We start from the raw sequence: 27,565 nt of genomic DNA, 5'->3' as shown, positions 1-27,565 counted from the left end.
ATACGGGCTCCCGAGTGGCGCATCCGGCAAAATGGCTCGGCCAGGGTATCCTCGGCTCACCACACACCAGACTGGTCGGACGCCCGCGGGCTTGCCTGTAAGCTGCCCAGAGCTGCGGTGTCCTCCAACACTGTAGCTTTAGGCTGGCTGCATGGCAGAGCTGCAGAGTGAATAAAAGCGCATACGCTTTGGAGGACAGTGCGTGTTTATCTTCGCCGCTGCAGAGTCATGGTGGTAGCAGTGAGCTGAGCTAAAAAAAACAAAAAACACAGGCTAAAATCAATTGGTGACTACTAAATTTATTAAAAATGAATGAATGAATGAATGAATGAATGAATTAATTAATAAAGAACCCGACAGATGAACCTCACCAGTGAAACAAGCAAGCAAAGACTGCCATGCATGACATATACTGTATTGCAGCTGCGACATCAGATCCGAAAACAACAACTCATTGAAATGTGCATGCACAGTAACCCAGTCCTTCATTTCTAATGGACAATGCATCATTGTATTGTAAAAAAAAAAAAACTAAAACTTTTATTTTTACCCAGACAACCCTAAACAGTGCATTTCTTCAACTACAGTACAGCAGACAAGAGGCGCTAACAAAAGCCAATGCTTCTTTGTAACGTGCTGCAGTACAGCACAGCAGCTTAGGGATTGAGAACACTAACAGCTGGTATAATATAGTTCGGCATTATTGAATCCCTGAAATCAGCAGTAATCCTATCTGCTTAGAGTGCAAAAGGCCCCACGGCACCATTTTTCTGTGAAGAACAGTAAAATATTTCTATACAGTACAGTATGAGTACCTGCGACTGCAGCAATGGCAGTTTGTCGGTTTATATTTTTATATTAAGAATTTGTAGCAAATTGTCTAAACAGCTAAGACTGTTCCAAAGATGTCCCATCTCATGGCTAATCAATATTGACAGTAATGTATTATTGTACACGGGCCTACTTGAAACACTGCTCTGCCCCAGTTTTAAATCTAGCTCTAGGGTTAATTGTTAAGCTCAGTCACTTTACAGGTTTAGCATTCCTTAATTCAATTATTTATATTATATAAGCCCCTAGATTATTTTTTTAATTAAAATAATCAAAACCCATATACATATACTGTCTCATTTTACAGTGGGGTCATGGAGCAAGTGCTAGCAAGTGCCAAATGACAATACAAATTAATCTTCCAAAGAAAGGGTGGTACAGAGGTTTATTTAACCCTAGTTAACCTTGTACTTCTTGTCAAATATTAACAATAATTAAAGAAACTAACACAGTCAATTATTTAAAACTTAATGGTACTCATTACCTATAAATGTAATAATTGATTAGCCTCCCTCTGAACTTACTCTATTTTAAGAACAACCAAAGAGTAAGGAGAATCGTTTCCATTGTGCCTGACTTGGTAGGAAAACACCAGGCAGAGGCCACTATTGCTTCTAGCTTCCCAAAGAGACTGTACTGTCAATACACAGTACAGAAAGCATTTTGGCTTGTATTTACAGCCTAGAGCAAAACTGTCATCCTTATCTTACGATCTACAATATTTACATTGGGCTACATTTCACAGTGAAATGACAGGAGGAGTAGGCACCCCTTCACATCAGGATTCTAAATTCTAAATTCTGTATTTGTTTTTCCCACCATTCTAATGTGCAAGACAGGACTGACCACATGCTCACATCAGCAGGTACAACCAAGGATACAGTAGTAATAGCGAAGCCTCGTTAAACAAGAATGTTAGCAGCAAGCTTCCCCCCACCACAGCTGGGAAGTCAAAGTTAGAGCTATCATTAGTATTATGAAAAAAATGATGACCATGAAATATATCAACACTAGTTACAGAATAGTATCAAATAAGTGATTGTGACAGAGACGTACGTACCGATGAACGGACAGACAGATAGATGCGTTGCTAGGCAAGCAACTGAACAGTTAGACTGGCCCGGCACTGAGCTGATCAGGAGGTCCAGATTGGCTGGGGGGCGTGTCTGAGGAGGTTGCACGCCTGCGCGGCATGGCAACACTCAATACTCTGTCTGCCTCATTATTATTCAGTGACGACCCATGTACCTAACACTTCCCCCTGTTAACGTGACTATCATCTTAGCAGGAATAATGCGGCTCCTCTTTATATAACTTCTCTTGTTGCAAGCCTACAGATCGAAGTCCCAATTTTTTTTATTACTATTGACCATTTGAGTGCTCCTTTAAGACTGGTGCCTTACCAAAGGCGCAACTCCAAAGTTAATGCTGAAGCACTGAGAAGGTGATCAAATTGAACGGGGACCTGGGCTGCCATCATTTTTCTTGTAATACAAATCTCGACTAATTTCCTGTTTCCCCCACAGACTCCAGAAGAGATACCCTTTTGCCAGGCCCATGCACATTCTGTACTGTAGTGCACTGAACAGGCTTACTTTAGACTCCAAATGCAAGTACATACACATATCCTTTGAAAGCAATTATCTCCCTGTAACTATTACATATATGTTCTGTTTTGTAACTGCACACATACTTTGCTAGGGTGTGTCCAAACTGTAAAGCCTGTAAAAACAGCACAGTGGGGAGTTGACAAAATAACTCACAACATAGTAATATGGGAGAGGGGAGCACAAACTGGGCTTTCACAATTCAATCTCCTGAAACTGCTGTCATGAACCATCAAAATGTCTATCCTTATTTTCTTGTTTCAAATGCTTAACCTACATGAGTGGTGGTGGTGGTGGGGTAGCTAATTAGGTTTTTGGAAAATTGTAAGAAATTAAATTGTGTCGACTTAACAGCAATGACAACTACTGTTGAGTGCAATTCAATTACAGTTCCAGCTGTGCTGGTGCATTTCTTGAACACACTAAACTATCATTATTATATAATGGTATGCCTGCTATTATTCTTCATAATTACCCTGTAACTGTAAAGCTGGCTGCATCAGAAACATTGACAATCCATTTAAAGTCCATTTATAGACAGAAGGGCAGACCTTTTTCCCCTATGAGCAAGGAGATCAATAATTCTGCCTTGCATTAACCAATGTTGCAATTTTGCATTATGCTTTTTATAGTAACATCCTGCTTTTCCCAATCTGCTTTCCGGTTACATCATGTCTTTCAGTTGACAGCACTACTGTACACCACCATTCTTTTGTTTCCCCTGCTAACCATATGGCCTATAACTACACATTTCATGCGTTTTAAAATGACTTTTAAGAGCAGCTTAAGCCATCTGACCACATGTAGTACTGCAATTCCTTCCCCTCACACTAGTATCAGCACCCCTTCTTAATTGCAAAGTTACCTATGACTGACCCAGTGCCATTGAGTGAACAATGAATGAATATTTTATTTAAAATGCCATATGAGGAATAGGGCAAAATTACCAGCTGTGGCAGGTACACAGGAAGATGAAGATTGGATTTCATGAACGCTGTGGAATTTTCTCGCTCAGCTGTTTTTGTGTAATATAATCAAGTCATGGCAAAAGCTGATTATCAAATGCACAGTCCTCCAACGAGTCTTGGGACAGACAGGGGTGGTCAGAGATGCCTGTATAACTACTTCAGTGCCTTTTCAGGTATCCCTGAAAGGATAATTAATCCCTCTTCAAATGCATGCACATATTTTAAATTAGCCATCCATCCCACAAGTGCAATATCCTAAATATCATCAATATGTTGTCATCAAACCCCCCCCCCAAAAAAAAGATGTCTTTAGTTCCAATACTATGATAAAATTAATTTTGGTGTATGATTTTCAGAAATGGCTAGTGCACCTGTATTTGTATGCTACTCTCTTGTACCAGTGGTTAGGACTTTACTATGAATATTATTTATGGTACACAATTTTATCAAATGTAAAACATATTCACTGTTCTTTGAAATACAAATGTACTGTACTGTTCAGTCCTGCTTGCTTTGCAGTTCAGCCTAAACATCTGGTCTTGAAAACATGATGTGCTTTAAAATGGCAATATATGATTCTACACAGAGAAACAGAAATGGTTGAATAAAACCTTTTTTTCAAATCATATTTTTTTTGTTGGTAGTATACAGTAAGAAAATGACACCTTTAAATGCTGATAAAATGTTATAAAATAACTTGCAATATAGAAAATGTATCCCCTGTCTCCATCATCTTAAAACAAAGTATGCGTGTTTTACTCTTGGCATCCATTTAACTTGCAGCTCACTTGTTGTAATAAAGCTTTGACATATACATTTTTTTCGACTGATAATCGGATACAGCAAAGTTCTACTGTATTAACTCAGACGAAACTACGCCATTCAATGTTTTCTTCTTAAACACCAAGAAAAGATTCTAACGCTCCATCCCAGCATGCACTATTTCATTCTGGACATATTAAACTACAAATCTGTGTCAGCACAGAGATAGAAATAATGACACTGAAGTGGTCTGTGCACTCCACCTGACAAATAATGGTCCTGGAAGATAAGAGCAATCACTGCATCCAGATGTCTGAGGGGAACGGTGATAAATTAGGCATGGCTTAAACAAACTGAAAAACTGTCACAGCCCTAGATGAGGAAAATAGAGGAACAGATACAGATTTGTCCCTAATTTGCCGAAAATACCTTTTCAATGGCTCCAGCTTAAGAACAATAAAGAAAGAAATATAAATCTGTCGAAATGTACAATGGGTGCTGGCAAAGCAAACCTGTTGTCATTATCCATTACAGTGAGTGCTGTCGCTGTTTTCTATGGATAAAGAAGACAGTTATGTCAATTTGATATTAGTGTTACGAATATCTGTACTCGTGGCCGTAAATAGCTAGGAGGACATCGAGGTCGTGTCCTCAGTTGTTTTGTTTTGCATCATCAATGCTGATGCTCATGTAAATATTCTCAAAGTACAAAAGACTTCATTTTCTCTGTTGGTTTGTCATGTAACATAGATTCGGAGGTTGAATAGTAAATTCAAAGCAGTCATAAATTCTGCAGCTCTAGTTTGAGACCTAAGTTTGACCTCGGGAGAATGCCAGCTCTGGTTACAACACTGTTTGTACTATATTCTTATACTGCAGTACATGTTGTGAATAAATATAAAATCCATTTGGTGCATTTAACAAACTATATACCTTGAATTAATATATTTTAAGCACCTCTATTTTGATTTCCAACCTGAAGCTCCTTGTCCATTGACTTCCCTGTGAATCAATACCAAGAGATCATCATGTTGTAAATAATTCTACACCTGTAGAGTCCATTTGTAAACTGTTTACACTGATGAAAATAAAGACACTGGTGGCTGCTGCACACATATTGATCCATCATTTACACAATGGGCATTTCTTTTTCTAGTGCTGCAGTTCACTTTGCGCCAAACATGATACAGCACCTGAATAGAAGCTGGTTAAGCACATTCACCTTTATGGCTGATCTGTCATAAACAAAACAAACATTGCGTTTGAGATCATGTTTTGGGTGCGTGAGAAACAGGACTTCCTTCACAATACTTTCACACAAAAACATTTTCAACACTAGTTCCAAAGTGGTCCTGTGTACTGTATATCTTCTGCTTATCCAAAAGTAATACAATCGTTGTATTGAGGCACCTGCTATACATCTGTGCCTATTGCCTCTGCAACAAAAGCTTATTTATAGTACTGATTGGCCACATCTGGTCCTAAGGAAAGGCAGCCAGTTTGCCTCAGAGAGAACATTTAACAACTTAATTGTGGCTGTCAAACATGATGAGTAACAGTATTAGAGCCACAGCCTAAGCTAATGTACCAAGGTTAACCTTTATTCCATTTGGATTGGTCAGCATTAGCCTAATGAAGACGCTGTCCTCATACGAACTTCTAAAATTGTACGCGCCCACTTACACACAGACAATAGGCCTATGTTATTTGAGGAGTGAAATTTCTGCCATACAACACCAGATATATTGCTTTGCAACAGCATGTTGGTACCTTGGGTGAAATTGTGACAGCAATCTTAGGATACCAGTTTGATATTCATAAAACTTTTCAACTCTGGTTATTTTCTTTAACCATAGTTATAAAAGCAGACACTCTCTATAAGAAAACCTTTATTCATCTCTATTCTAGGTAATACTGTGTTTAATGTACAGTAAGCTTGCTGCAGTCCAAACAGAGCAGGAAAACTACTCATTCTATTTGTAATTGGTTTGATCTTTGAGTGCTCAACTGCCTGCTTATCTTTCATTGACAGCCATTCATGTGAGTCTTCCCATGCGTTTTTGACTAAAGTTTGTAATGAAGCAGGGGTTACTACTACAGCACTTGCATGTTTCTTCTGTTGAGGGGTTAATCCCAGGGGACAAGGCCATGTCCATGGACTGCCCGACAGCCAATGGGTGTTGTCCTCTCATTTAAATGTAAAGCATGTCAAAATCTGATGCTGAAAAAACACATTTAGATAAATGTTTGGTTTTGAAGCTGTTGTCCTTGCTGCGTTTGAACTGTGTGTTAATACACTAATAATGTGGGACAAAATATAAATCAGGATTTTTTTTTTTTTTTTTTTTTTTTTTTTTTTAGCACATGACTAAAAAATGCAACTACTGCCATCCCATCATATCAAACTTTGAGTGGTACTGGGCATCTGACAACACAAAAACTGGAACAATGAAGAACAAACAAAAAAAAAATAATTGCGATTGCCCTGCTCTACCGGAGGGAAAAAAAAAAAAAAGTAAAAATCGCTGTGGGCCCATGACATCCTCAAGAAAAGAAAAAGGTACAGTGAATACCATCAGCTGATACAGGAGCTCGGGTTTAATGAAGGCAGATTTCAAACCTATGTATTATACAACTCTGGAAAACTTGAAATCAGAACCACAAGCTTTTACTCCATTTTATTTATTTATTTATTTATTCCTCGCAAAGGATCCTCCTACTTTCCACCCCCCCCCAGTACTGTGTAAACTTCTGGTCACTACAGCACAAAAGGGACTTTTGGGCCCTGATGAGTCCAATGAAGAGCCACCAGATTAATTCCAGGGCTTAAAAGGAATGGTCTCAGAAGATAGGCTGAAATAAGTTAATCTATTTATCCTAGAACAAAGAAGAATGGGGAGGAGGGGTAGACAGAGCAACACCCTCTATATAGAATGAAACCTGCACAATAATGTTACAGTAACATATTACATTCCGATTTGTAGTTTTCTACATACTTAATGCAAAACTGACAACAACTGAAGTGTGACATTTTGAAATCGAACATGACGACACACTGTACTACTATTATGGCTATACAATATATACAGTGGTTTGTAGAAGTATTCACCCCACTGCAAAGTTTTCACATTTAATTGGCACCTGGGTGTACTCCACAACGCTTTCATATTAGACTTTACATGTAGAATCTACACAAACTACTCCACATTGATAAAGTTAAAAAAAAAAACATATAGAATATAAAAATAGTAAGCTTTACAGAGAAAAACAGATTAATCTCAGTTGCATAAGTATTCAACCCCTTTGCTACAGCAGCCCTAAATCAGCTCAGGTGCAAATGATTTGTTTGAAAGGTCACAAAATTAGTGAAATGGTTTCAGCCTGTGTGTACTCAAAGTGGTTTACCTTGTAGATCATTTCCCTCAGGTATATAAAGACTTTCAAGCAGCAACTCACATAGTGATCCAACAAAGCAACCATGAAGACAAAGGAGCTTTCAAAACAAATCAGGGATAAAGTGGTAGAGGCACAGAGCAAGAGAAGGGTACAAAAAAATTTCAACGGCACTGATTATCCCTCTCAGCACAGCGAAGTCCATCATTAAGTAGTGGCACTGGAACGATTTTTACAGTAGGGGTGCTGAAAGCCATTGAACAAAACTGTAACCCCTGAATATGATGGAAGCCATGCAAAGCAACACCATGCTGCCACACCCGCAGCACCCCTAGTTTTAGCGCCCTTGTCATTAAGAAGTGGAAGATGCATCATACCACCCAGACACCACCCAGATCAGGTTGCCCTCCCAAATTGAGCAGCCGGGCAAGCAGGACACTGGTTCAGGATGTCCCTCTGAAGACAACAATGACCTTGACAGATCTGGGAGTCAGTGTTCACACATCATCAATAAGCCGGTCCCTACACAAAGCTGGCCTGTATGGACAGGTGGCAAGAAATAAGCCATTACTCAAAAAGTCTAATCTTAAGGCACATATGAAGTTTGTGAAAAAGCATATAGATGATACTGCAAGCGTTACATCTGGCGCAAGCCAAACACTGCACATCACCCAGTCAACACCATCCCAACTGTCAAGCATGGTGGTGGCAGCATCATGTAATGGGGATGCTTCTCTTCAGCAGGGACTGGGAAGCTTGTCCGGATAGAAGGGAGAATGGATGCTGCAAAGTATAGGCAAATCCTTGAGGAAAATCTGTTTGACTCAGCCAAGGCTCCGAAACTTGAGAGGACATTTTAGAAGGGCAATGACCCAAAGCACAAAGCCACACTGGAGTGGTTGAACAATAAGAGAATTAATGTTCTTGAGTGGCCCAGTCAAAATCCTGACTTGAATCCAATAGAAAATTTATGGCCAGACTTGACGATTGCAGTCCATCAACAATCCCCAACAAACTTATCAGAACTGGAGCAATTTTCCCATGAAGAATGGGCAAAAATTTCACCATCCTACTGTACAATGCTAATGCAGACCTATCCAAAAACTCACAGCAGTAATTGCTGCAAAAGGTGATTCTACCAAGTACTGATTTAAGGGGCTGAATACTTATGCAACCAATAAATTTCACTTTGTACATTTTCTTTGCATGTTTTGCTGACATTTAACTTCCTCCTGATATAACAGTGTTCAGTTTAACCACTACAGCTTTGAATAATTTTTTTACTTTGAAAAAAAATTATTTGTAATTAAAAAAACATGTGACATTACTTGTAGGGGGTCAATACTTCTGCAAACTAATATATATACACACACACACAAAATTAATATATATATATATATATATATATATATATATATATATATATATATATATATATATATATATATATATATATATATATATATATATATATATATATAGTAGTAAGATATTATAAGGTCTCCCTCAGATTCTTCCCTGCTAAAAACATGTACAAATGCATGTTTGTTGAACTTAATTGTGGAATTATCACCCTCACCTGGACATGATTAGAACCAGATGCAGGGTTTAAAAAGAAAGCAGTCAGTCTGCTCAGGGCCGCTGTGGTGTCAACAGCCCGGTTGTGAGTGTGTACAACCGTAAAAAGGTATTGTGTAAATCTGTCTGTTGTGGTTTGTGGATGGGGAATCAGCTTAGCTGTCCCGTGTTAGTCAGGGAAGATCCTATGTTTAGCTAGTGCTCCGAATGGGAGCTAGGCTTGTTAGTTTTTGCGTAAATATTAAAAATAGCACGTTAGCGCTTATAAAATTCAATTTCTGTGTCCTGGGTCTTGATTATTAGGGGCAAATGAACGACCGTGAGTGATGCCCCGTTTACGATATATAAAGTGAAAATGATTTCCAATAGGAAGTAACTGAGATTTACGACAATGTGTACTTCTTTCAAACCACAAGATTTGCATATATAATTCCTGGCCACTAAAGATAAGACGTATAGAAATAATTTATTAGCTATGTGAATTACAATAACGTAGGAAGAAGCCTTTGACATGTGTTAATGTTCCCCTTGTGAAGTTGAATCCATCATCAGGCACACTAGCATAACACACACAGGAGAAGTAAAGTGTTTTAATGTTTTCAACAAGCTTTCTAAAACAGCCACTGTTCTCTAAGAAAATTCTAGGAATTATAGGTATCAAAATGTTAACATCAGTGCAGAGGTCTTTCAAAATAGGACTTATCAGGAAATGGGCTGTCAAAGGTCTCTGTGTTCATTGCAAGCTGTAAAATCAGCTGTGGAGGTAAGGAACTTGGCTAAACACAGAACAATGTTCAAATCAGCATGCAAAATTCGAAGTTACCCTGCAGCATTTTCATTTTGGCAATGAATCAGTTTGCCTGCCAGCAAATCTAAGGCATTTAAAATTGTTCAGTAGTTTCATGAATATTAGTTTTTCAAATTTGCGAAACTCAGTTACCAATTGTTATTCCACAGATGAATATAATACTCCTACTGCATAGCAGTTTCACCCATTCCAAGTTTTAATAGAAGCTTGATTAGCCACAGTGTATAAGACCATAGGAAGGCTACAAGCAAGAGGAGGCCATTCGAACCATCTTTCTCATTTGGTTGTTAGTAGCTTATAGATCCCAAAATCTCATCAAGCAGCTTCTTGAAGGATCCCAGGGTGTCAGCTTCAACAACATTATAGGGGAGTTGGTTCCAGACTTCCACAATTCTATGTTTAAAAAAGTGCCTCCTATTTTCTGTTCTGAATGCCTCTTTATCAATTCTCCATTTGTGACCGCTGGTCCTTGTTTATTTTTTCAGGTTGAAAAAGACCCCTGGGTCGACATTGTCAATACCTTTTAGAATTCTGAATGCCTGAATCAGATCGTCGTGTAGTCTTCTTTGTTCAAGACTGAATATAGCCTTTTAGCCTGTCTGCATATGACATGCTTTTTAAACCAGGAATAATTCTGGACGCTCTTCTTTGCACTCTTTCTAGAGCAGCAATATCATTTTTGTAGTGATGTGACCAGAACTGAGCACAATATTCTAGATGAGGCCTTACTAATGCATTGTAAAGTTTTAACATTACTTCCCTTGATTTAAATTTCAACACTTTTCATCATATAGCCAAGCATTTTTTTTTTGGCCTTTTTTATAGCTTCCCCACATTGTTTTGATGAAGATATTTCTGAGTCAACATAAACTCCTAGATCTTTTTCATAGATTCCTTCTTCAATTTCAGTATCTCCCATATGGTATTATAATGGACATTTGTGGCCTGTACCTTACACTTTTCTATATTAAAATGTCATTTGCCATGTGTCTGCCCAGTTCCGAATGCTGTCTAGATCATTTTGAATGACCTTTGCTGATACAAAAGTGTTTGTCACTCCTCCTGTATTTGTGTTGTCTGCAAATTTAACAAGCTTGCTTAATTTACCAGAATCTAAGTCACTAAATGTAGACTAGGAAGAGCAGAGGACCTAATACTGATCCCTGTGGTACCCCAATCGTTACCTCACTCCAGTCAATACTTTGTTTGCTACATGTTAACCACTCCCTAATCCATGTGCATGCATTCCCTTGAATCCCTACTACGTTCAGGTTTGAGAATTTCTTTTATGCAGGACTTGTCAAAAGCTTTTTGGAAATCTAAATGAACCATGTCATGCTTTGCAATTATCCATTGTCGATGTTGCATCCTCAATAAAATCAAGCAGTATAGTAAGACAAGATCGTCCTTTCCTAAAACCATTCTGACTGTCTCCCAGGATACTGTTACCATATAGGTAATGTTCCACGGTATTATGTTTGCAATTCTCCAGTCTGTCGGTAAACCTCCTGTCTCTCTCAAGAGACTGTTGCACGATCTTAGTTAGTGGTTTGTAAATAGGTAACAACCTCAATTGTGTCTTAAACTCCTCGTAAAACCAGGAAGGGATCAAAACATCTAATATGCAATGGGTGATTTATTTCCATCCCGATATTCATAAAGCAAATAAAACATTCTTGAAAATAAGATGTTCTGCCTCAATAGGAGTGTTCAGGATTAAAATGAATGAATGAATACAAACTTCTGGGATTCAGTAAGGTCTTATACAGTGGGTAAGTGAAACTGGAGCTACGGTTTACCATTAAATGAATTCCAGAAAGAACGTCCCTGCTGATCCAATGCAATCTTAACGGAGCAAGATCTGTTAACAATGTCACCAGGGATGCACAAAAACTCTGCCACGTTTCAGCCACGGAAAGTTTTAAATACAGTAAAATAAAGCCTCTTACTTCCTGGACAACTGTTGATGCTGTACATTCATTTACAAGTGAATGTCAATTTACATCCCTTCAGTTTTTCATATTCTATTCAACCCAGACAGAAAGGGGTCTTAAATTTGCGAAACAATGCATTTTCTTCAAATACAAGAGTATTGACCGGGTTCCTCTGTGGTCCGATTATTGCCAGATATATTTACATACAAGACTTACAACTAGACAAACTTTAAAAGCACTAAACATTCTGCGCCCAACAACAAGCGGCAATAACTGTACATCACCTAGTCGCAGGGTACAGAATTGTCAGGTGTAGTAATTCACAGCCTGGGCTCCTGAGTATATCTGACAGGTCCAATTACTGGGCAGCCCCTGCATCTGTACTCCACAAGCAAAGACTCCGATACATGCCGTCTACTAACTTCACTTTAGGGGCTGCATTCCTGATGTTAAATATACAGGATTGCTAAAAACACTACAAAATTACTGTTTAACAGATTAGAAGTCGTATTATTTACATTTTCTAAGGCCTCCAAACAGCTAAACAATTCCTGGCTACGGATCCTGTGGACACAACTTCATGTTCTATTCCCTGGGCACGTGCTCAGGCTAATGTGTGTGCCAGGCTATCACATGATAGCTTCATGACTTATTGAAACAAGGGGACCAGTTGTTCAGGAAAGCAGTGTTAAATAGGAGGATTACCAAGAAACACATGGATATTCACTATACCACAAGGGGATTCAAAAAAAGGTCTTGAAAAATGAATCACACACTGATAATGTCTTGCAGAGCTAAAGTTGAATTCATTTTCAATTGCTACAAATACATTCCAAGACCTGTAGGTAATTCAGTGTTTTGGACGGATTAAAGACCGACGGTAGTGACTTTAGATCTACAGTATATTTGTGCCAGGTGGCTGATGCAATCCAGGCCGATTCCCCAGTGCTGTAAAATGCTCGAAATAAATCTCTGGTTTATCCCAGTGAGGAAAAGGTTAATCCAATTTACCCCTAAGTAATATGGACAAGTATACGGTATGTAAAGGAAGAAGTGCAGTGGCTCTGGACATATTGTATGACGGCATATTACATACAACTAGCGGCCTTTCAGTTTGTTTGGATGGGTTTCTTGCACATACAGTACTTGTGAATTCCTCATGCATGCAAGCAAGCAGGCTCCAGCTCTGTCAGACCAGCGTGTGCTGTGTGTAACAGAAGCTGACTATTTTTAAAGCGGGTGTCAAAGATTCTCAAGGCTCGATATTCTCCTTGCCAACACCCTCACTCCCTATGCTCTAAGGGAGTTGGAACTGAAGTCTCTCTGTTGCTTGGCTGTGATAGGGGACAGTCCATCAAACTGAAGGGCAGGGGTTGGGAGGAAGTATCTTTCAGTGATCCTTTAATGTAGTTAATCTGGCATGAAAATACTGGAGAAAGACCTAGAAAGCAGTAAAAATCAACAAAAACCACCTACAATTTCTGACATTAAACTCTCAAGAGCTTTCAATCCTTACCTTGGTACCAATAAAATGTCAGTATCATTCCAAATGAGTTTCCTGCCAGGAAATCTTAACTTTATCACAGTATAGTCTTTCACAGCTAAACCTATAACTAACATTGTCAGATGTGGCTATTAAAGCAATATACAAGATTACCAGGGGAGGTTATCTGAGGTAAAGGTGTAATAGCCAAGGTGTTAAAATTAAATGCTATCTACCAACAACAAGCACTCAGGTGGAACCCCCTTCAGAGGTCTGGTAATTCCATAACAAGATTGAAGATTTAACCTAGAATCTGTATTTTTTTAAAGGGAGAAAATAAACTAAAAAACAAGAACTGAACACTAAGATATTATTCTTGACTTAAATACCTTTTATTGCTTGCACTACAGACAATAATTCTCTCATTTGGCCAGCTACAATTTAAAATGCAAACAAGCTACGCCATACATATTTACACGGCTTGTGATCTTAAGATATTGCCTGCCATAATAGCAGCCTTCCTAAAGGAAGGAGGTAATCAGCTCCAAACTCTGCAGACTGAAAATAAGCTTGCAGCCTTCTTATTTTGTGTCTATGCTTTTTCTGTGCTCTGACTAATGGCAAATGAGTCAGGCTACAGTCCACTATCAGACTTCTAAACAATGCACAAGAGATATTCTAAGTACATTTTTACACCACACTGTCACATACCTGTATAAAAGGTACCAGCTGATTGGCATTCGCAACACAAAAGTTAAATGCAAAATTATATTAAAATACCGGTTCGCGTTACTAAGTATGGTATGTTATCTCTATTATGGTGTGATAGACAATATAGGAGGAAGGTTGTAAAAAAGTGAAAGCATTTAAATAGGAAATGAAGAACAAAACATCAGTGCACTTAATATTAAACCAAAAATGTAGCATCTTATCTTAAGACATTGACCAGCATTATACTTTAAAACTGAACATGAAACGAATGCAAACCATCATGAATACTGGCATGAATCGAGTAAAGTGTACTTTCATATTAACCCTTTGTTGCCCCGTGCCCAATATATTTGACATTGAGAAAATAGGCATGGGAACATAGCCAGGGCAGTAAATGGTTAAAACAAGCTCTAGTTTAAAAACGGTAAATGACATTCACACAAATGGTTTATGCGTTTAATTTAAATAATAAGAAGAGCTAAAAACTCTTCTCGCAGCATGATAGAACTCTTAATTAAAAATGCATTTAAAGGATTGTTCTATTCCAAAAAAACTTGGAAAAGCACCAAGCAGCACAAGACAACCATGCTTGCAGCATTTTAAAAACACAGATAAATCAAGCACATACTTATATCTTAATTCTTTACTGGAGATTAAAAACCAAAACATAAAATTGTTAAACCAAATGTATTTGCTAGTGCTTTTCAATTAATGTTGGTATATAAAAAATGTAAAGCAACATCAGGGAATACCAGAGAACAAATACACTGCCATTTTTATTTTAGGATAAACCAGCAAGCATATGAGATTAACGCACATAAAGCGTACAAACCATACTTTTTTTTTTTTAATTGTATTAAATTTAATTTTTAACAATTATTTTTATTCATTTTTCCAATTTTTCTCCCAATTTTAGAATGTCCAATTGTTCAACCTGCCACAGAGATGCAACCCCTGAACTAACTTGGTATAGACGAAGACGAGCACTCGCGTGCTCGGAAACGTGTGTGGAGAGCCAAGGACTCCCCAGACAACCTAACCCCCACCCTGCCCAGGCACTGCTTGCCCAATTGTGAGTCGCCGCCTGGGAACTCCCGTCCACGGTCGGCAGTGCCATAGCACATTTAACATTTCTGCAGTTTTCCTAAGTACCGATACCCCCAGCTGTAAGTGCGCTTGGAACCTATGCTGTGAAGCATCAATGGAGACTGTTCTGCTGGAGGCATCTCCAATGTCACACGCTGGTCAAATGATCCTTCCATTCGTCTAAACAAATTATTCCAACTTCTAAATATGTAATTACATTGTTGTTCTTAAACTACACACATGCAAATATACAAACAAGCACTCCTGAGCAGTAGCACACAAAAAAAAAAAAAAAAAAAAAAAAAACTATATATGGACTGGAGAGGATGATCATAGTGGAAAATTATTGTCCCGAGGGAAGACTACTGTTAGCGACGGTGGGCTATAATGTCCGAAGCCACAGGCACCCTGGAGGTAACAATAGTTTTCCCGAGGGGCATTTAATTTTCCACTATGAGCTGAGCCAGCAGTACATATTTAATATGTGGATCAGTCAAGAAAATAAATGAGGCAAGGTTGGAGAGTAAAGACTTTATATATTTCGTTTAAAATAAAGCTGATGCAGCATAAGTAAATAAGTAACAAATAAAAGAAACTGTTTTTGAAGTTCATACCGCATAGTTATCAAAGGTTTAACAAGGATGTCGTGTGACAAGGCCTGGAGTTATGCATATTAATCTCCAACCCTGGTCCTTGAGAATGAAATCAGTATTGTAGCCATATGCTCAACAAGAATGCAAACACATTCCAGTGGGTGCTTAGTTCAGTCTATTTATTCTTTGAAATACAGAACACGCTGTGCTTCGTCCAAGGGATCTCTGATGGGAACAAAAAAAAAAAAGTGTGCAGCCACTGTCAGCCATCAGCCCCTTTCAAAGCAATGCCTGTGACCTTCTTGTGTCAGATGCAACAGCTGGATGGTATAAGAACCCACTGAAAAGAACTGGCTTCCACCTTTCAGCTATTCTATCTCTCTGTCACAGAGACCAGGGTAAGCCAAACTGAAGTGGATATCTCAATTGGGGAGAAGGGGGTAAAATTGAGAAAACTATTAAAAAAAACAAAAAAAGACAACATAAGAAGGGAGAAATTGTAACTCAGATGCATGCATTCCCCCAGTGATGAATTATTGATAACTGTATTCATAAATTTCGCCACCAGCTGTGCCAATGCAGCCACCAGTTCATACCAGAATAATTTTGCTGAGGGATAATTAAGTTGTTTTTTGTAATTTTCTGTCCTTTCTTTCCTTCATGTGCTAATTAAGGGAAAAACAATACCATGCTAAAATACCCATTTGTGTACTTCTGTAGCTGTTTTGCTGGTATAGTTTCCTGGCTTTTATTGTTAGTTTGCGTAGTTAGTTTTTCTAGAACATCTAATGATCATCATCGTTGTGCAGTGTGGAAGCACTGGTTAACTAAGGAGGCCATGTATGCGAGCAAAAAACACTGCACCTTACTTGAATCAGCCATCTCCATGTCCAAGCACTGTACAAGTATATTGCTCTATCAGAACACATGCACATAACTTTTTGCAACATGCCAGATGGTTTATTTATGCAATCCATTATTGTTATATATGTTTTTTTTTTTTTAAACTTATTTTAATTCTGTATATACTTTGAGCCTGTGTATCATTTCCATTGGGCTTACTGCATTTAAAAAAAAATATATGGTTACAAAAATACACATAAATGTGACAGCCTTGATGCTTAGATAGCTAATGACTTTCCACATGAAAAAAAAAAAAGATTTCAAATGACAAGTATGAAAAACAACTTTGAGCATTTAAAATAAAATAGAAAAGTTTGTAAGTATTATTATTTTATTTATTTTTTTAAAATCAGCACTGCATGTCTTCATCATAACTTTTTAATTAATATTTGGGAATATTAAACTAAAAGTTATTTTTTAGTATTAATGCTATGACAATGAACATGTTTTCTGTGGCACTTACTGTTCATGCAACAGTAAGTGTGAAAAACAGTCAGCCTAGCAGCGGTATACATTGGTGTAGCACTCCTGGCTTCTCACTGTCACAACATTATCAAAGCAAAAGTAATCTGGTCTCGTTATAATGACTTTAAATCAAATGTTTTTAGACAAGAGTCATTTTATGCTCCAGTTATTTTGCGAAAGCAATGATGAACAGAAATCCAACTGTCCTTGCTTGGATGAAACAGAGGCCTTTTATTAGAAGTTTCACCTTCGATGTTGTCACACTGGCTAAAATACTGGCCCACCCTTTTGCCCTTCATTAACTTCGCTGTCAACCATGAAACAAGTTAGCTCAATGAGCGGATCAGGGATCAAGACTTCTTTGTATCCACAGGAAGTAAATTGTTCACTTTGGTGTCTCTATGACACATGGGTTCTTGTAAAGCAATGAGGTTAGCTTGCATTTGAACATTTGAAGGTTAAAGGTTAGGATATTTAATATTCTGCAAATACTCCAGTTGAGTGACTGTTTTAGGGTGTCAGTTATGATGTTAGCACTTATTGTGGAACAAGATGCTGACCCTAATGCAAGTTAAAGTATTGGCAGCACGAAGATATTCATAAAGCATTCTAACCCACACTGCACTGTCTGAACGCATGCCCCACGCCTGTGACAGCCACACCTGGGTGGTAAGACAGAGGTTCTGCCAATCCTGTACTCTGGCTGTCACAAAGGTACCTAGAGACAAATTATCAGGGTTAACCCAGACTAAGCTACTTAACATTTTAGTCCCTTACTGGAAATCGACCCATTTAAAACCCATTTACCACAAGCTGCAGCATGTCTAAATGAAATGTACTGCTCTATGGTAAACTATGCTGCTTCAAGGCCAACAACTATATTATGCCTTTAAATTTGTCAATAATTTAGGAAGACATTGTAACTTCCTTTTGATCTTCAATAATCCCCTTTTAAGTACAATGTTCATAGCATTAAATATTAACCACATTGTAGCTTCAGCACAAGCAAAACAGCAGTCTGTAAATCGAACGAAGTTGATGCAGCTTTATAGATTTATCCTTAAATACAATTTCATGTCTTCCAAAAAAATACTGGGTGAACAATATATATTCAAATATGATAGACAAGAAAGGAAAAGATACTGCAAACACACTGTTGTGTTTATAGTACTAGGAGTGGACAGCTCCTATTTAATTTAAACAACATTTCAACATTTTAAGCAAATATTAACGGTATTGCAACCTCCCCACTTACAGTAATTAAAGTAGTATAGATAATTAAATAATTCCTTAAATAAAAATGTCTGCCAATTCGTAGTTCAATGTACTCTGTCACACGTTAACACTGAAATGAATGCCACCCTCACTGGCCTCCAGAGGTGAAAGGCTGTTCAACTCCCACCCCTCACCACCACTTCTTTGAAAATAAAAAAGGAGGACGTCTCACTTTTAAAGTGTCTGGGACTTGCAAGACAGCAAGGGTTAGTTTTACCTCAAGACCAGCCTTTCAAAGTGGCTCTAAAACGATCAGGCAATTGTCTAGTTTTAGTTCCATAAGGCAGTTCTCTCTCATTGTACAATGTAGCAGGGATGACAGGGCTACAGTTCCACAACCTCTGACTCACATAGCAACCTGCATTAGAGTGGTAAACAGATACATTCACAGAACAAAAGCACAGTACACTTTGAAAGCAAGGTAAACACAATCACTGGGGGCATTCTCTCACTTAAATTTGAAGTGCAGTAAATATTGTTCAGATCATGTTTTACAAACGGAATCTATTATTATAAGAGAAACCTTATAACACAATAAACAAGGTATGCACATAAAATCATCTCCCTACCAAGTATTGATAGAGGACACGTAACCACTGAGCAATGTGGCGTGATCTGGAACCATGCGATTTTCACAGTCATTGGGTTGTTAAATTTGCATGAATGCAAAAAATATTTCTAAATGAGATCGGTTGTTACACAGTATATATTGTAGATGCCACAAACAAAGTTAGTCATAAATGCCATTGTATAACCTTCCATGTATCAACCACCATGTCTTACATTTTCAAGATGAAGAACTTCTTAATAAGAATACCCAAGTTTCCAAGTTAGCACCAGTTCCCAGGCTTCATTAGCCCAACCAATGAGAAGAAATAAACTCCTGTGGAAGATTTTGATCTTGACTTAATTCAGATTGTGTCAAAAACTGGTGTTCAGATAACATCCATAGCAAGTTTTATTAAATTTCACTAAGGGGGCTCTCAAGGTATTACAAAAATAAATTAACATGAAACAGTGACATATGCCCAGCAAGGAAGAGTGTATATATATAATTCTGTTAAGCTTCTTGATGTAAGCGTCCTTGAATAAATGTACTAAAACTCCACTGACTGAAACTCAAAGGGCAGACATTGATTAGTCAGATTCAAGATTGATTAGCAGACAGCTGGTCTGAGAACCACAGAAATAAAGCTTAGTTTAAAAAAACAATTATTCACTGTTTTAAGGATGCAGTGTTTAAAACGGTTTGCCACAGTTCTGAAATTACACTAGGTGTATTATTTTAATTTAAGCTAAACTTAAATTTTACAGCTGATTTCCAGATATTCCAGGGCTTTGTATAATCAGCTTTCATCTGTCACATATTACATTTATTGAAAAGCAATTACTGGTAATTACTGGACCGTTCACAGTATAATTACTTTTAACTTTGTTACTTCGGCAAAAGTCCTTATACAAAGAAATGCACATGATAAATCTTGAGGGATTCATGCTTGAGCAAGATTTTCATCATTTTGTGCTCCTTCCTTGCCCATGAGGGTCTGATTTGATCAACTTATATCCTCTGCTGGGAAAAAAGTGACAACGGGAAAAACACTGGTTACCGATAAAAAGCATTTACGTTTTACTAATGAGAACACAAGTTAAGCAGTTGGGACCCATACATTTTTCCTCATTGTACCTCTGATTTTAAGCATTTTATGAAACCTACTGCCTTTGGGAATGGGGGATATTCATTCACTGGCCTCAGCAGATGACAAAGTGTCAAGGAGCAGGATAATTTACAGGAACCACTCTTGCAAGAAAGACTAACTGTCTGTAATCCTCTGCAGGAAGCAGGTTAACAAGATTCTTACTTCCCCATTCAGACTAGAGGAATAGTTGATACAGCAAGCAGAATCGGTACTTCAGAATATATTTAGCAGATCAGCACTACCAAATACTTTACAGGAGCAGTTGTTGTAATAGCCTTACTCCAGTAACCGTACACTGTAGTTATTTTATGAATTGAATACAGTCTATTTCCCATGTAATCGTTCAGAATTAGCCAATGTGATGACATCTCTTCAGAATGCAAATGTGACTCAGACATTTAAACCCCAGGAAGGGGAGACAACTGCAGTTTTCAAAGGTTACAAAGTATAATGGGATAAAACAATTGTTACATCACTGCCTAGAAAAAAAAGAATAGATCTATATTTAAAACAGCTGGGTACAGTAAGTTCTGTAGGTAGAATTTTTATTATCCCCCACCCCTTGTTTAACAAAGCGACATTTGCTGAAGTGTCTAGTCCAGCCTTCTTGTGTTTTTAAATGTTCTCTACTATTGTGCTTACAGAATTACTTTTACAGTAGAAAGGTTTCATGGCCATACTCACAATGTTTTTTTTCAGTATATTTTTGTAAATAGAAAAAGTATGGATTTAATGTATATCATTTTAAAATCATCCAGTGCCACTTTATTATAGGTCACAATTCCTACTCTTACGTGTTGAAAGTTTAAATGTCTTACATTTATGGTAAGTGACTCTGCAGTTGAAGCATAGTTCACACACCCTAGTCTCGTATCTTGTAAAGCTCTTTGTGATGGTGGTCCACTATGAAAGGCGCTATATAAAAATAAAGATTATTATTATTTATTATTATTACATTCAGACAATGCCCTCAGGAGGAAGTCTACCTTTTTAAGCACATGCACATTATTATATTTATTGTTATTTATTTCTTAGCAGACATCAGATGAAGCACAAACACACTTCTCATCCTACTACGTCATGTGAAGAGCACTGAGTTGGCATGTTTTTTTTTTTTTAAATCAGAAACCTGAAGCTGTAATTAAAACCGCAAAGTTTTAAAAACAGTTTTTACATAACGAATTGTTACATTATAAGGGGACGTTGAAAATAGCATCTGTTTCTGATATCAGTATAACAGCAAACCACCACTTTGAAAAAAAGGGCATAGCAGGTTTCATGCACATAAGTCAGACTATGAATGATATAGTAAACAGAAATTATATTTTAGGCGAACATCATCATTGTGGGACACTGCAGCTTCAAGACCTTCTAAAATGCATCTAAAATAAAAACAGTTTTAAAGCAAATGAAGGACCAAGTACATCATTTGTTTGACAATACACTCAAATAGAGGTTACAGCTTACACACTTGTCTGACTCCTAGCAGCTCAACCAATGGGTCAGAGTTACCAACATTTTTCCTTCAGTGCAATTTACATAGAACTGCTAAAAAAACTACAAACTGGAACGACAAATGCTTCCTCCATTTTGACAAAACAGTGCAAAGATACAGCACTAGAGGAAAACACAGACAGAGAGCACACAACATAAATGGATAAATATTGAGTATACTGCACAGATCAGGCTCCATTTGCCTTAAGTACAACTTGTGTGTGCCTGCAAATGTGATGAATCTATCAAAACACTTAAGCCCAATTGTTTGAGATTGCAGCAGCCTCTGATTTAGCAGAGAATACCGGCTACATGTTTCCTCATGTGACTATTATTCACTGCTTTCTGATAAAGTGCACAAAAGGTTAAGCTTAGGAAAAATCTAGTAAACATACACCAAGGAAATGCATCAGCACACAACTAAGCGTGACTGTGAGAAACAGCAGCTTTAAGTGGGCTCACCGAGTGCCCGATACAATTTGAATTTAAATCAAGGAACTGATATTACACTGTACACTTTCCATCTATCTTCTGGAATAACAAGCTTTTATAAAGGCTATACACTGTGTAGCCATAAAAGGCAAAGTTAGCAGTAGGAAGGTTACAAAATATTTAATTCCATCTCCAAAGGCTTACAGACATTCAAAAGCAGTGTACATGTGTGTGTGTGTGTGCACGCGTGCATTATTGCTTTAAAAATCTACAAATATTTTTTTTTTTTACAAACCGGTTTTTAACTTGAGTAATGTGTGTACTGGTAATGTGCACCAGGAAATGGCTGGCGCTTTGTTCCACAGTGCCTTGATTAACATTATCTTGCCCTCTTAAAATGCCCCCAGCTACAGTACCATACAAAGATCAGCTTAAATACTGATGCAGGTGTTTTTTAGGTGTCCCTTTTACATTGTCTTTATGCAATAAGGATTACGAGTCATCTCCCCAAGTGTCAGAAATTAAATCCGAGGATGTGACTGCACAGTACACGTGCAAGTCCCTTCTGCAGACCATTGTGGCAAATCACTTTCAATGCCCTGCTAGTCAGCCTGGCTGCCATGTATCAAAAAGATTAGATCAGTCTTATAATTGCACATTTCCAGAGCAGTTATTTTTATTACCATCTCTACGGATGATCAACATTTTCCAAGCAGTCGCTTAGTTCATTGGACTTAAAAGGGCCACTCTCAACTCCCCCTGCACTTTACACTAGGACTCACCTATATAATAGCATAGAATCCCACAGGGCCTTACACAATAGTGCTGAGTTGAACCAATACCCCCAAAGTGTACTGCTGTAGCAATACAATAAACATTTGATGAATGATTCATCAATTTGAGATTTCAGAAGACTGTGGGATTCTCAAAACTGTTCTTCAGAAAGCATCAACAGTGCTCATGTCCCGTGCTGTTTTTATGAGCCAAAACAAATATTTATTGATCACCATAAGTGAAGCTGAATTTATCATGAGCTCCCTAAACCTTACAAAATCAGGGTGATTAAACACAAAGTGTTGATAACTCAATTATGCCTCTTTTACTGTGTTCATAGCCAAGTACAGTTAGCTAATTATAGCATGTATTAATCAGTTCATTGATAGGCTATATTTTTTTCTTACCGACAATGTTATTGTGTATATTTCAGTTCCATACATCTATGTATTATACTAATGTGAGAACATTTCAATAAAGATGTCAATTTAAGCAACAGAGGATGGCACTGACAGGATAGTAAGCTATCATTTTAAACAAATGTTTAGCAAAGCAGCAACACAATCCACTCCACACAATTCTCTATAACCAGACAGAAAGACTCTTCCTGGCACTTCATCTGCTATCACACTCCATATCAAACTAATGTCTGTTCATAGATCCTCAACCCTTGAGTGCCTGGTAGAACGTAAAACCACTACGTTAGAAAAATTGTCATTAAATTATAAAATAAACTGTCAATTTGATTTTAATAAATGGTAGTTAGAGAATAAAATGTGTTAATCTAATCGCAGTTAAATACAAACAATCTTCAGGCTTGACAAAGTAAAAAGTCGCACAGCGCGGGTTCGCGTCCTGGCTGTGCGAAGTAGGACGGTCTTCACTGGGGACTCCAAAGGGAGCGTCGCACTGTCTAGTGCTCCCGTGGGTTAGGGTAGCAAAACTAGCAGGGACTGTTTCTCCTCATCACGCTACAGCGAACCCTGCTGGCCAGGCGCCCAGTGAGCTCAAAACGGCAGACATCTGCAGGGCTGGCCTTTGTCCACCGGAGGTTGGTAGCTTGCTGACATCTGCTCTCGAGTTCCTGGGTGAAAAAGGAAGCTGGCTGGGTCATGGGATCAGAGGACACCTTCTGAATCTTTGGGTCTTCTGAGCTGTGTGGGGAATTGCTGTGGTGAGGGGAAAAGCAACTGGGCATTCCAAATTGAGAGAAAAATCAGGGGGAAAATAATAATTGGACACACTAAATTAAAAAAAAAATAAATAGAAAACAATTGCCACTGACATACTTCTAATTTTTTTTTTAATATAATGCATACCAATTTTTTCAATGTACAGTAAATGATTGTATATCTCTGTCAGTCCCCTTTTTGAAATGAGCAACATTCTATATAGAGTCATTCAGGGCAACTCTGATTCTGCAGGGTAAAATCCAGTTTTCAAATCTATTTTAAGTACTGCCAGATTTACCCCAGGGATCATACCTACCCTGAATAAACCATATATCCTATGGTTACTACTGTTTAAATGTACAGATCACGATTCTACTGTGAAAAAGTTGGTTACATTCAAACATGGTTCTTAAGCAAAATAAGCAAGAAAAAATGGTTTTCCAAAGATAAATCTTAGTATGTTTTTACAGCTGTGATAATTACCCCCTTTAAAACAGCAATGTTCTCCGGCTCCGTTTTTCAGTCAAGATTGAAAGCGTATTTTTATAAAATAACTTTTCTGTTTTAGTGTTCCTATTTTACAATCTAAACTGCATTTTTTAATTCTAATATTGTTACATTTTTTGTGTCAAACCGGTTTTATTGATACAGACAGTTGCTTTTACAATTAAAACCACATTTTGTATCATTTTTTGAATTGCTGTTTTCAACACATTAAGACTGTTTTTTTTTTATGTAATAGTCTACTTGTTGGCAGCTTTGTGTACTTGGCACGCCTTGGGATTATGTGTGCTCTGAGATACTTTGTGTATGAAATACAAATATGATTTGATTTGATTTAAAATTATGTATTTCATGCGAAACAATCCAAATGGTGGAATGGTTCAAGCTTCCAGACAAATTCTAGAATGGACTGGGCTCTCCTCAACCATTCTGGAATGTGTCTGAACCCTTCTTTGACTGGCCACAGTCTCAAGCTAAACAAACACACCTGCAGACTACTACATGCATGCTAATTTAAATTTTCCTGAATGAATGTCCAGGATTCCACCAATGAACTGTTCATCTTTTGGGTTAGTTGATACAGGCACACACTACTTTTACACCATTTACAAAACAATGCTACATTATATTTTCACTACCAAATGATAAAGTACATCTAATATTTCTAAAAAAAAAAAAAAAAAAAAAAAAAAAACACACACACATTGGTGTAAATCTTGCAATACATTACACATCAACAGGTTGATCTTCTGCTGCACGATGACATAAGCCACCCTTGGCTTTCAGCAGTATCTTTTCAGTAGATACTGGTTTAATTGTGCTCTCCGTTGAATAAAACCAAGATAAAAAAATAAACAAAAAACAAAACAAACAAATAAAAAAAAAAACACAACTGGAAGTGCGGGTTCGCTGTGTAATCCGCCTTGGGAGTCTAGTTTGCACGATGCTGTGCTGTTGACTCCTACTTGAAATACTTCGCGTTTTCTTACTTGCGGTTAAGTATGGACATCATATGATGTTTATAAACACAATTACCATTTTACCCACCAACCAGTTTTAAATTTAAATAAATAAATAAATAAATCAAACCAAAAAAACTTAAAAAAAAAGAAAGAAAATACCTGCCATTGGTAGCCTACGCTTAGAAACTGGACCGTTATCATTAAACTGAAATGCAGAATACAATACCCAGATTAGAAATATCAACATGTGGGTAACATAACATAGTAGAACAACAACTTTGACGTATATTGTAACACAGTAACAACAGATACATGTGCATTATACTTACGTATCTATTAATAAGACTCCGCAACAGGCTGCAGTCCATTCTTCCCACTGATTTATATATATATGTAGCTATATATTTTTTCCAAATGTTCTTCAAACGCTGAAACGCTACCTATCTTTTCTTTCTGTTCTAAGATCCATGAGGCTATTGTGGCTGGCAGTACACCGGTATCAATGCGAAGAAGGAGAGACTTTACAATGTCCTTTCTCTTAAATCTTTTTTCTTTATGTGGGTTCTGGATAGGTATTAATAAGTGTGCTTCATAGTTTTCTGGTTCCTCTCGTTTGTATTTATTTGGTCGTGAGAAAAACCCGCACTGTTTTCTTGTATTGACTTTTTTTTTTTTTTGTCTGTGTCTGTTTCTTTTCTTTCCTTGTGTTTTTCTCTTCTCTTCTCTTCTTTTTTTTTATTTTTCGAGTCCTGCCCTCATTCTCACCTTTCCCGTGCCTGTGTTATCCTGTCTTGTCGCTCCGCTCAGGCAGCTTTTCTCTTCTAGCGTACGTCAGAGAAGTCGTGTGCGCTTGCGCCCTTCATTGTCACACCCACTGACTACAGAGTATTGGATATGTGTAACAATATCGACTGAAAATACATTGTTATAGAACGTAATTGTCGGCAGAGTGACTACTATGTGTCCGATCACATCTGGCAGGAATTAGATTTATTGGTGCTGTTTTGTTACCACAATCGGGAAAATAAGAGTCAGATAGAATGGATGACGTACTTTGTGTGTTATAAACCTAACTCGAAACGACCGGTTGTTTAATGTTTTAGAGTCTAATGCATGCATATATGTATACTGTTAAATCACGACTTTTCAGTGTTCGAATGTTTGCTGTCTGTACTGCACACAGCTTATTCACCAGTGATGTACCTTCTGACTTTTAAAGAAAGTAATGGCAATGAATTAGAAATAAACTGCAGTGTTACTGGGGCTAATAAGGTTTGGGTTGAGCACTTTTTAACTACATTGTTTGGCACTCACTGTGTCATTCTGGCATTGCTATAGTCTAGTGTAGCACGGTGAATGTATTGTGAAGTACATAACGGTATTTTTAAACTGCGATTATTTATTTAAAAAGTGAGTTATGAATACAGATAGATATTTGATTTTAGATCAAAATGAATGGAAATGTGTTATAATTTACTGGACGTGTACAACTACTGCAAATAACATATTAAAAAAATAAATACAAAAACACACACAAAACTGGGTGGAATCTCACTTTTCTTTGCAAGCACATCCGTTTTCCTTTTAAATGTATAAGCTTTATAATAAGACACTGAGCAGTCAATTTCCCTGCTGCTGCAATGGATTTTTTTTTTTTTAGATAACGAGGTCTAATAAACCAGAATACACAAATAGTAAACCAGAATACACTGATGCAACAAGCTGGTAGCGAGGAACATCTCCCCGTCTCACATTCTTTATTCCTTTTGGCTGAATTTGATCATTTAACATTTATTGCATCTATTTTTCAACATACCAAAAGAGCAACATTCTGGGCTCAACGAGCTGTTCAAGACAAAAAATAATAATTATCAGCTGGATAAGTTATATGGAAAACAAATGTTAAACTTTGCAATACTTTGGTGAATCGTGGACACATACCACCTTGGCAGATTGATATTTTTTTATTCCAAGTAAAACAATATATACAAATAGAACAAAACCATTTATTTGCAGCTTGCTGAAAACAGCACCAGCAATACCAATACTTCAGCGGGTGCAGTCAAAGTAACGTAGGAACTATTCTCCCCTCGGAACCTCTAGTGCGCACTTTGTTCGCTGGAAGGCAGTGTT

At 37.5% G+C, this 27,565-nt stretch overlaps 1 protein-coding gene across 7 annotated transcripts in view; it reads right to left on the bottom strand.

The window, feature by feature from the left end:
• The window catches only part of atp11a (ATPase phospholipid transporting 11A), a 65,408-nt gene extending 39,170 nt beyond the window's left edge, over nucleotides 1-26,238 (bottom strand). For all 7 annotated transcript variants that reach the window (XM_041259475.1, XM_041259476.1, XM_041259480.1 and 4 more), the window contains exon 1: nucleotides 25,762-26,238. In XM_041259475.1, coding sequence (XP_041115409.1) covers nucleotides 25,762-25,800 — 39 coding nt within the window. In that variant the 5' untranslated portion in view covers nucleotides 25,801-26,238. The remainder of the gene's footprint in view (nucleotides 1-25,761) is intronic.
• Nucleotides 26,239-27,565: the final 1,327 nt, after the last annotated feature.

This window comes from Polyodon spathula, chromosome 9, assembly GCF_017654505.1.
Source record: "Polyodon spathula isolate WHYD16114869_AA chromosome 9, ASM1765450v1, whole genome shotgun sequence".
In the NCBI taxonomy this organism is placed as follows: domain Eukaryota; kingdom Metazoa; phylum Chordata; class Actinopteri; order Acipenseriformes; family Polyodontidae; genus Polyodon; species Polyodon spathula.
This window is presented reverse-complemented; position numbering and strand designations above follow the sequence as displayed.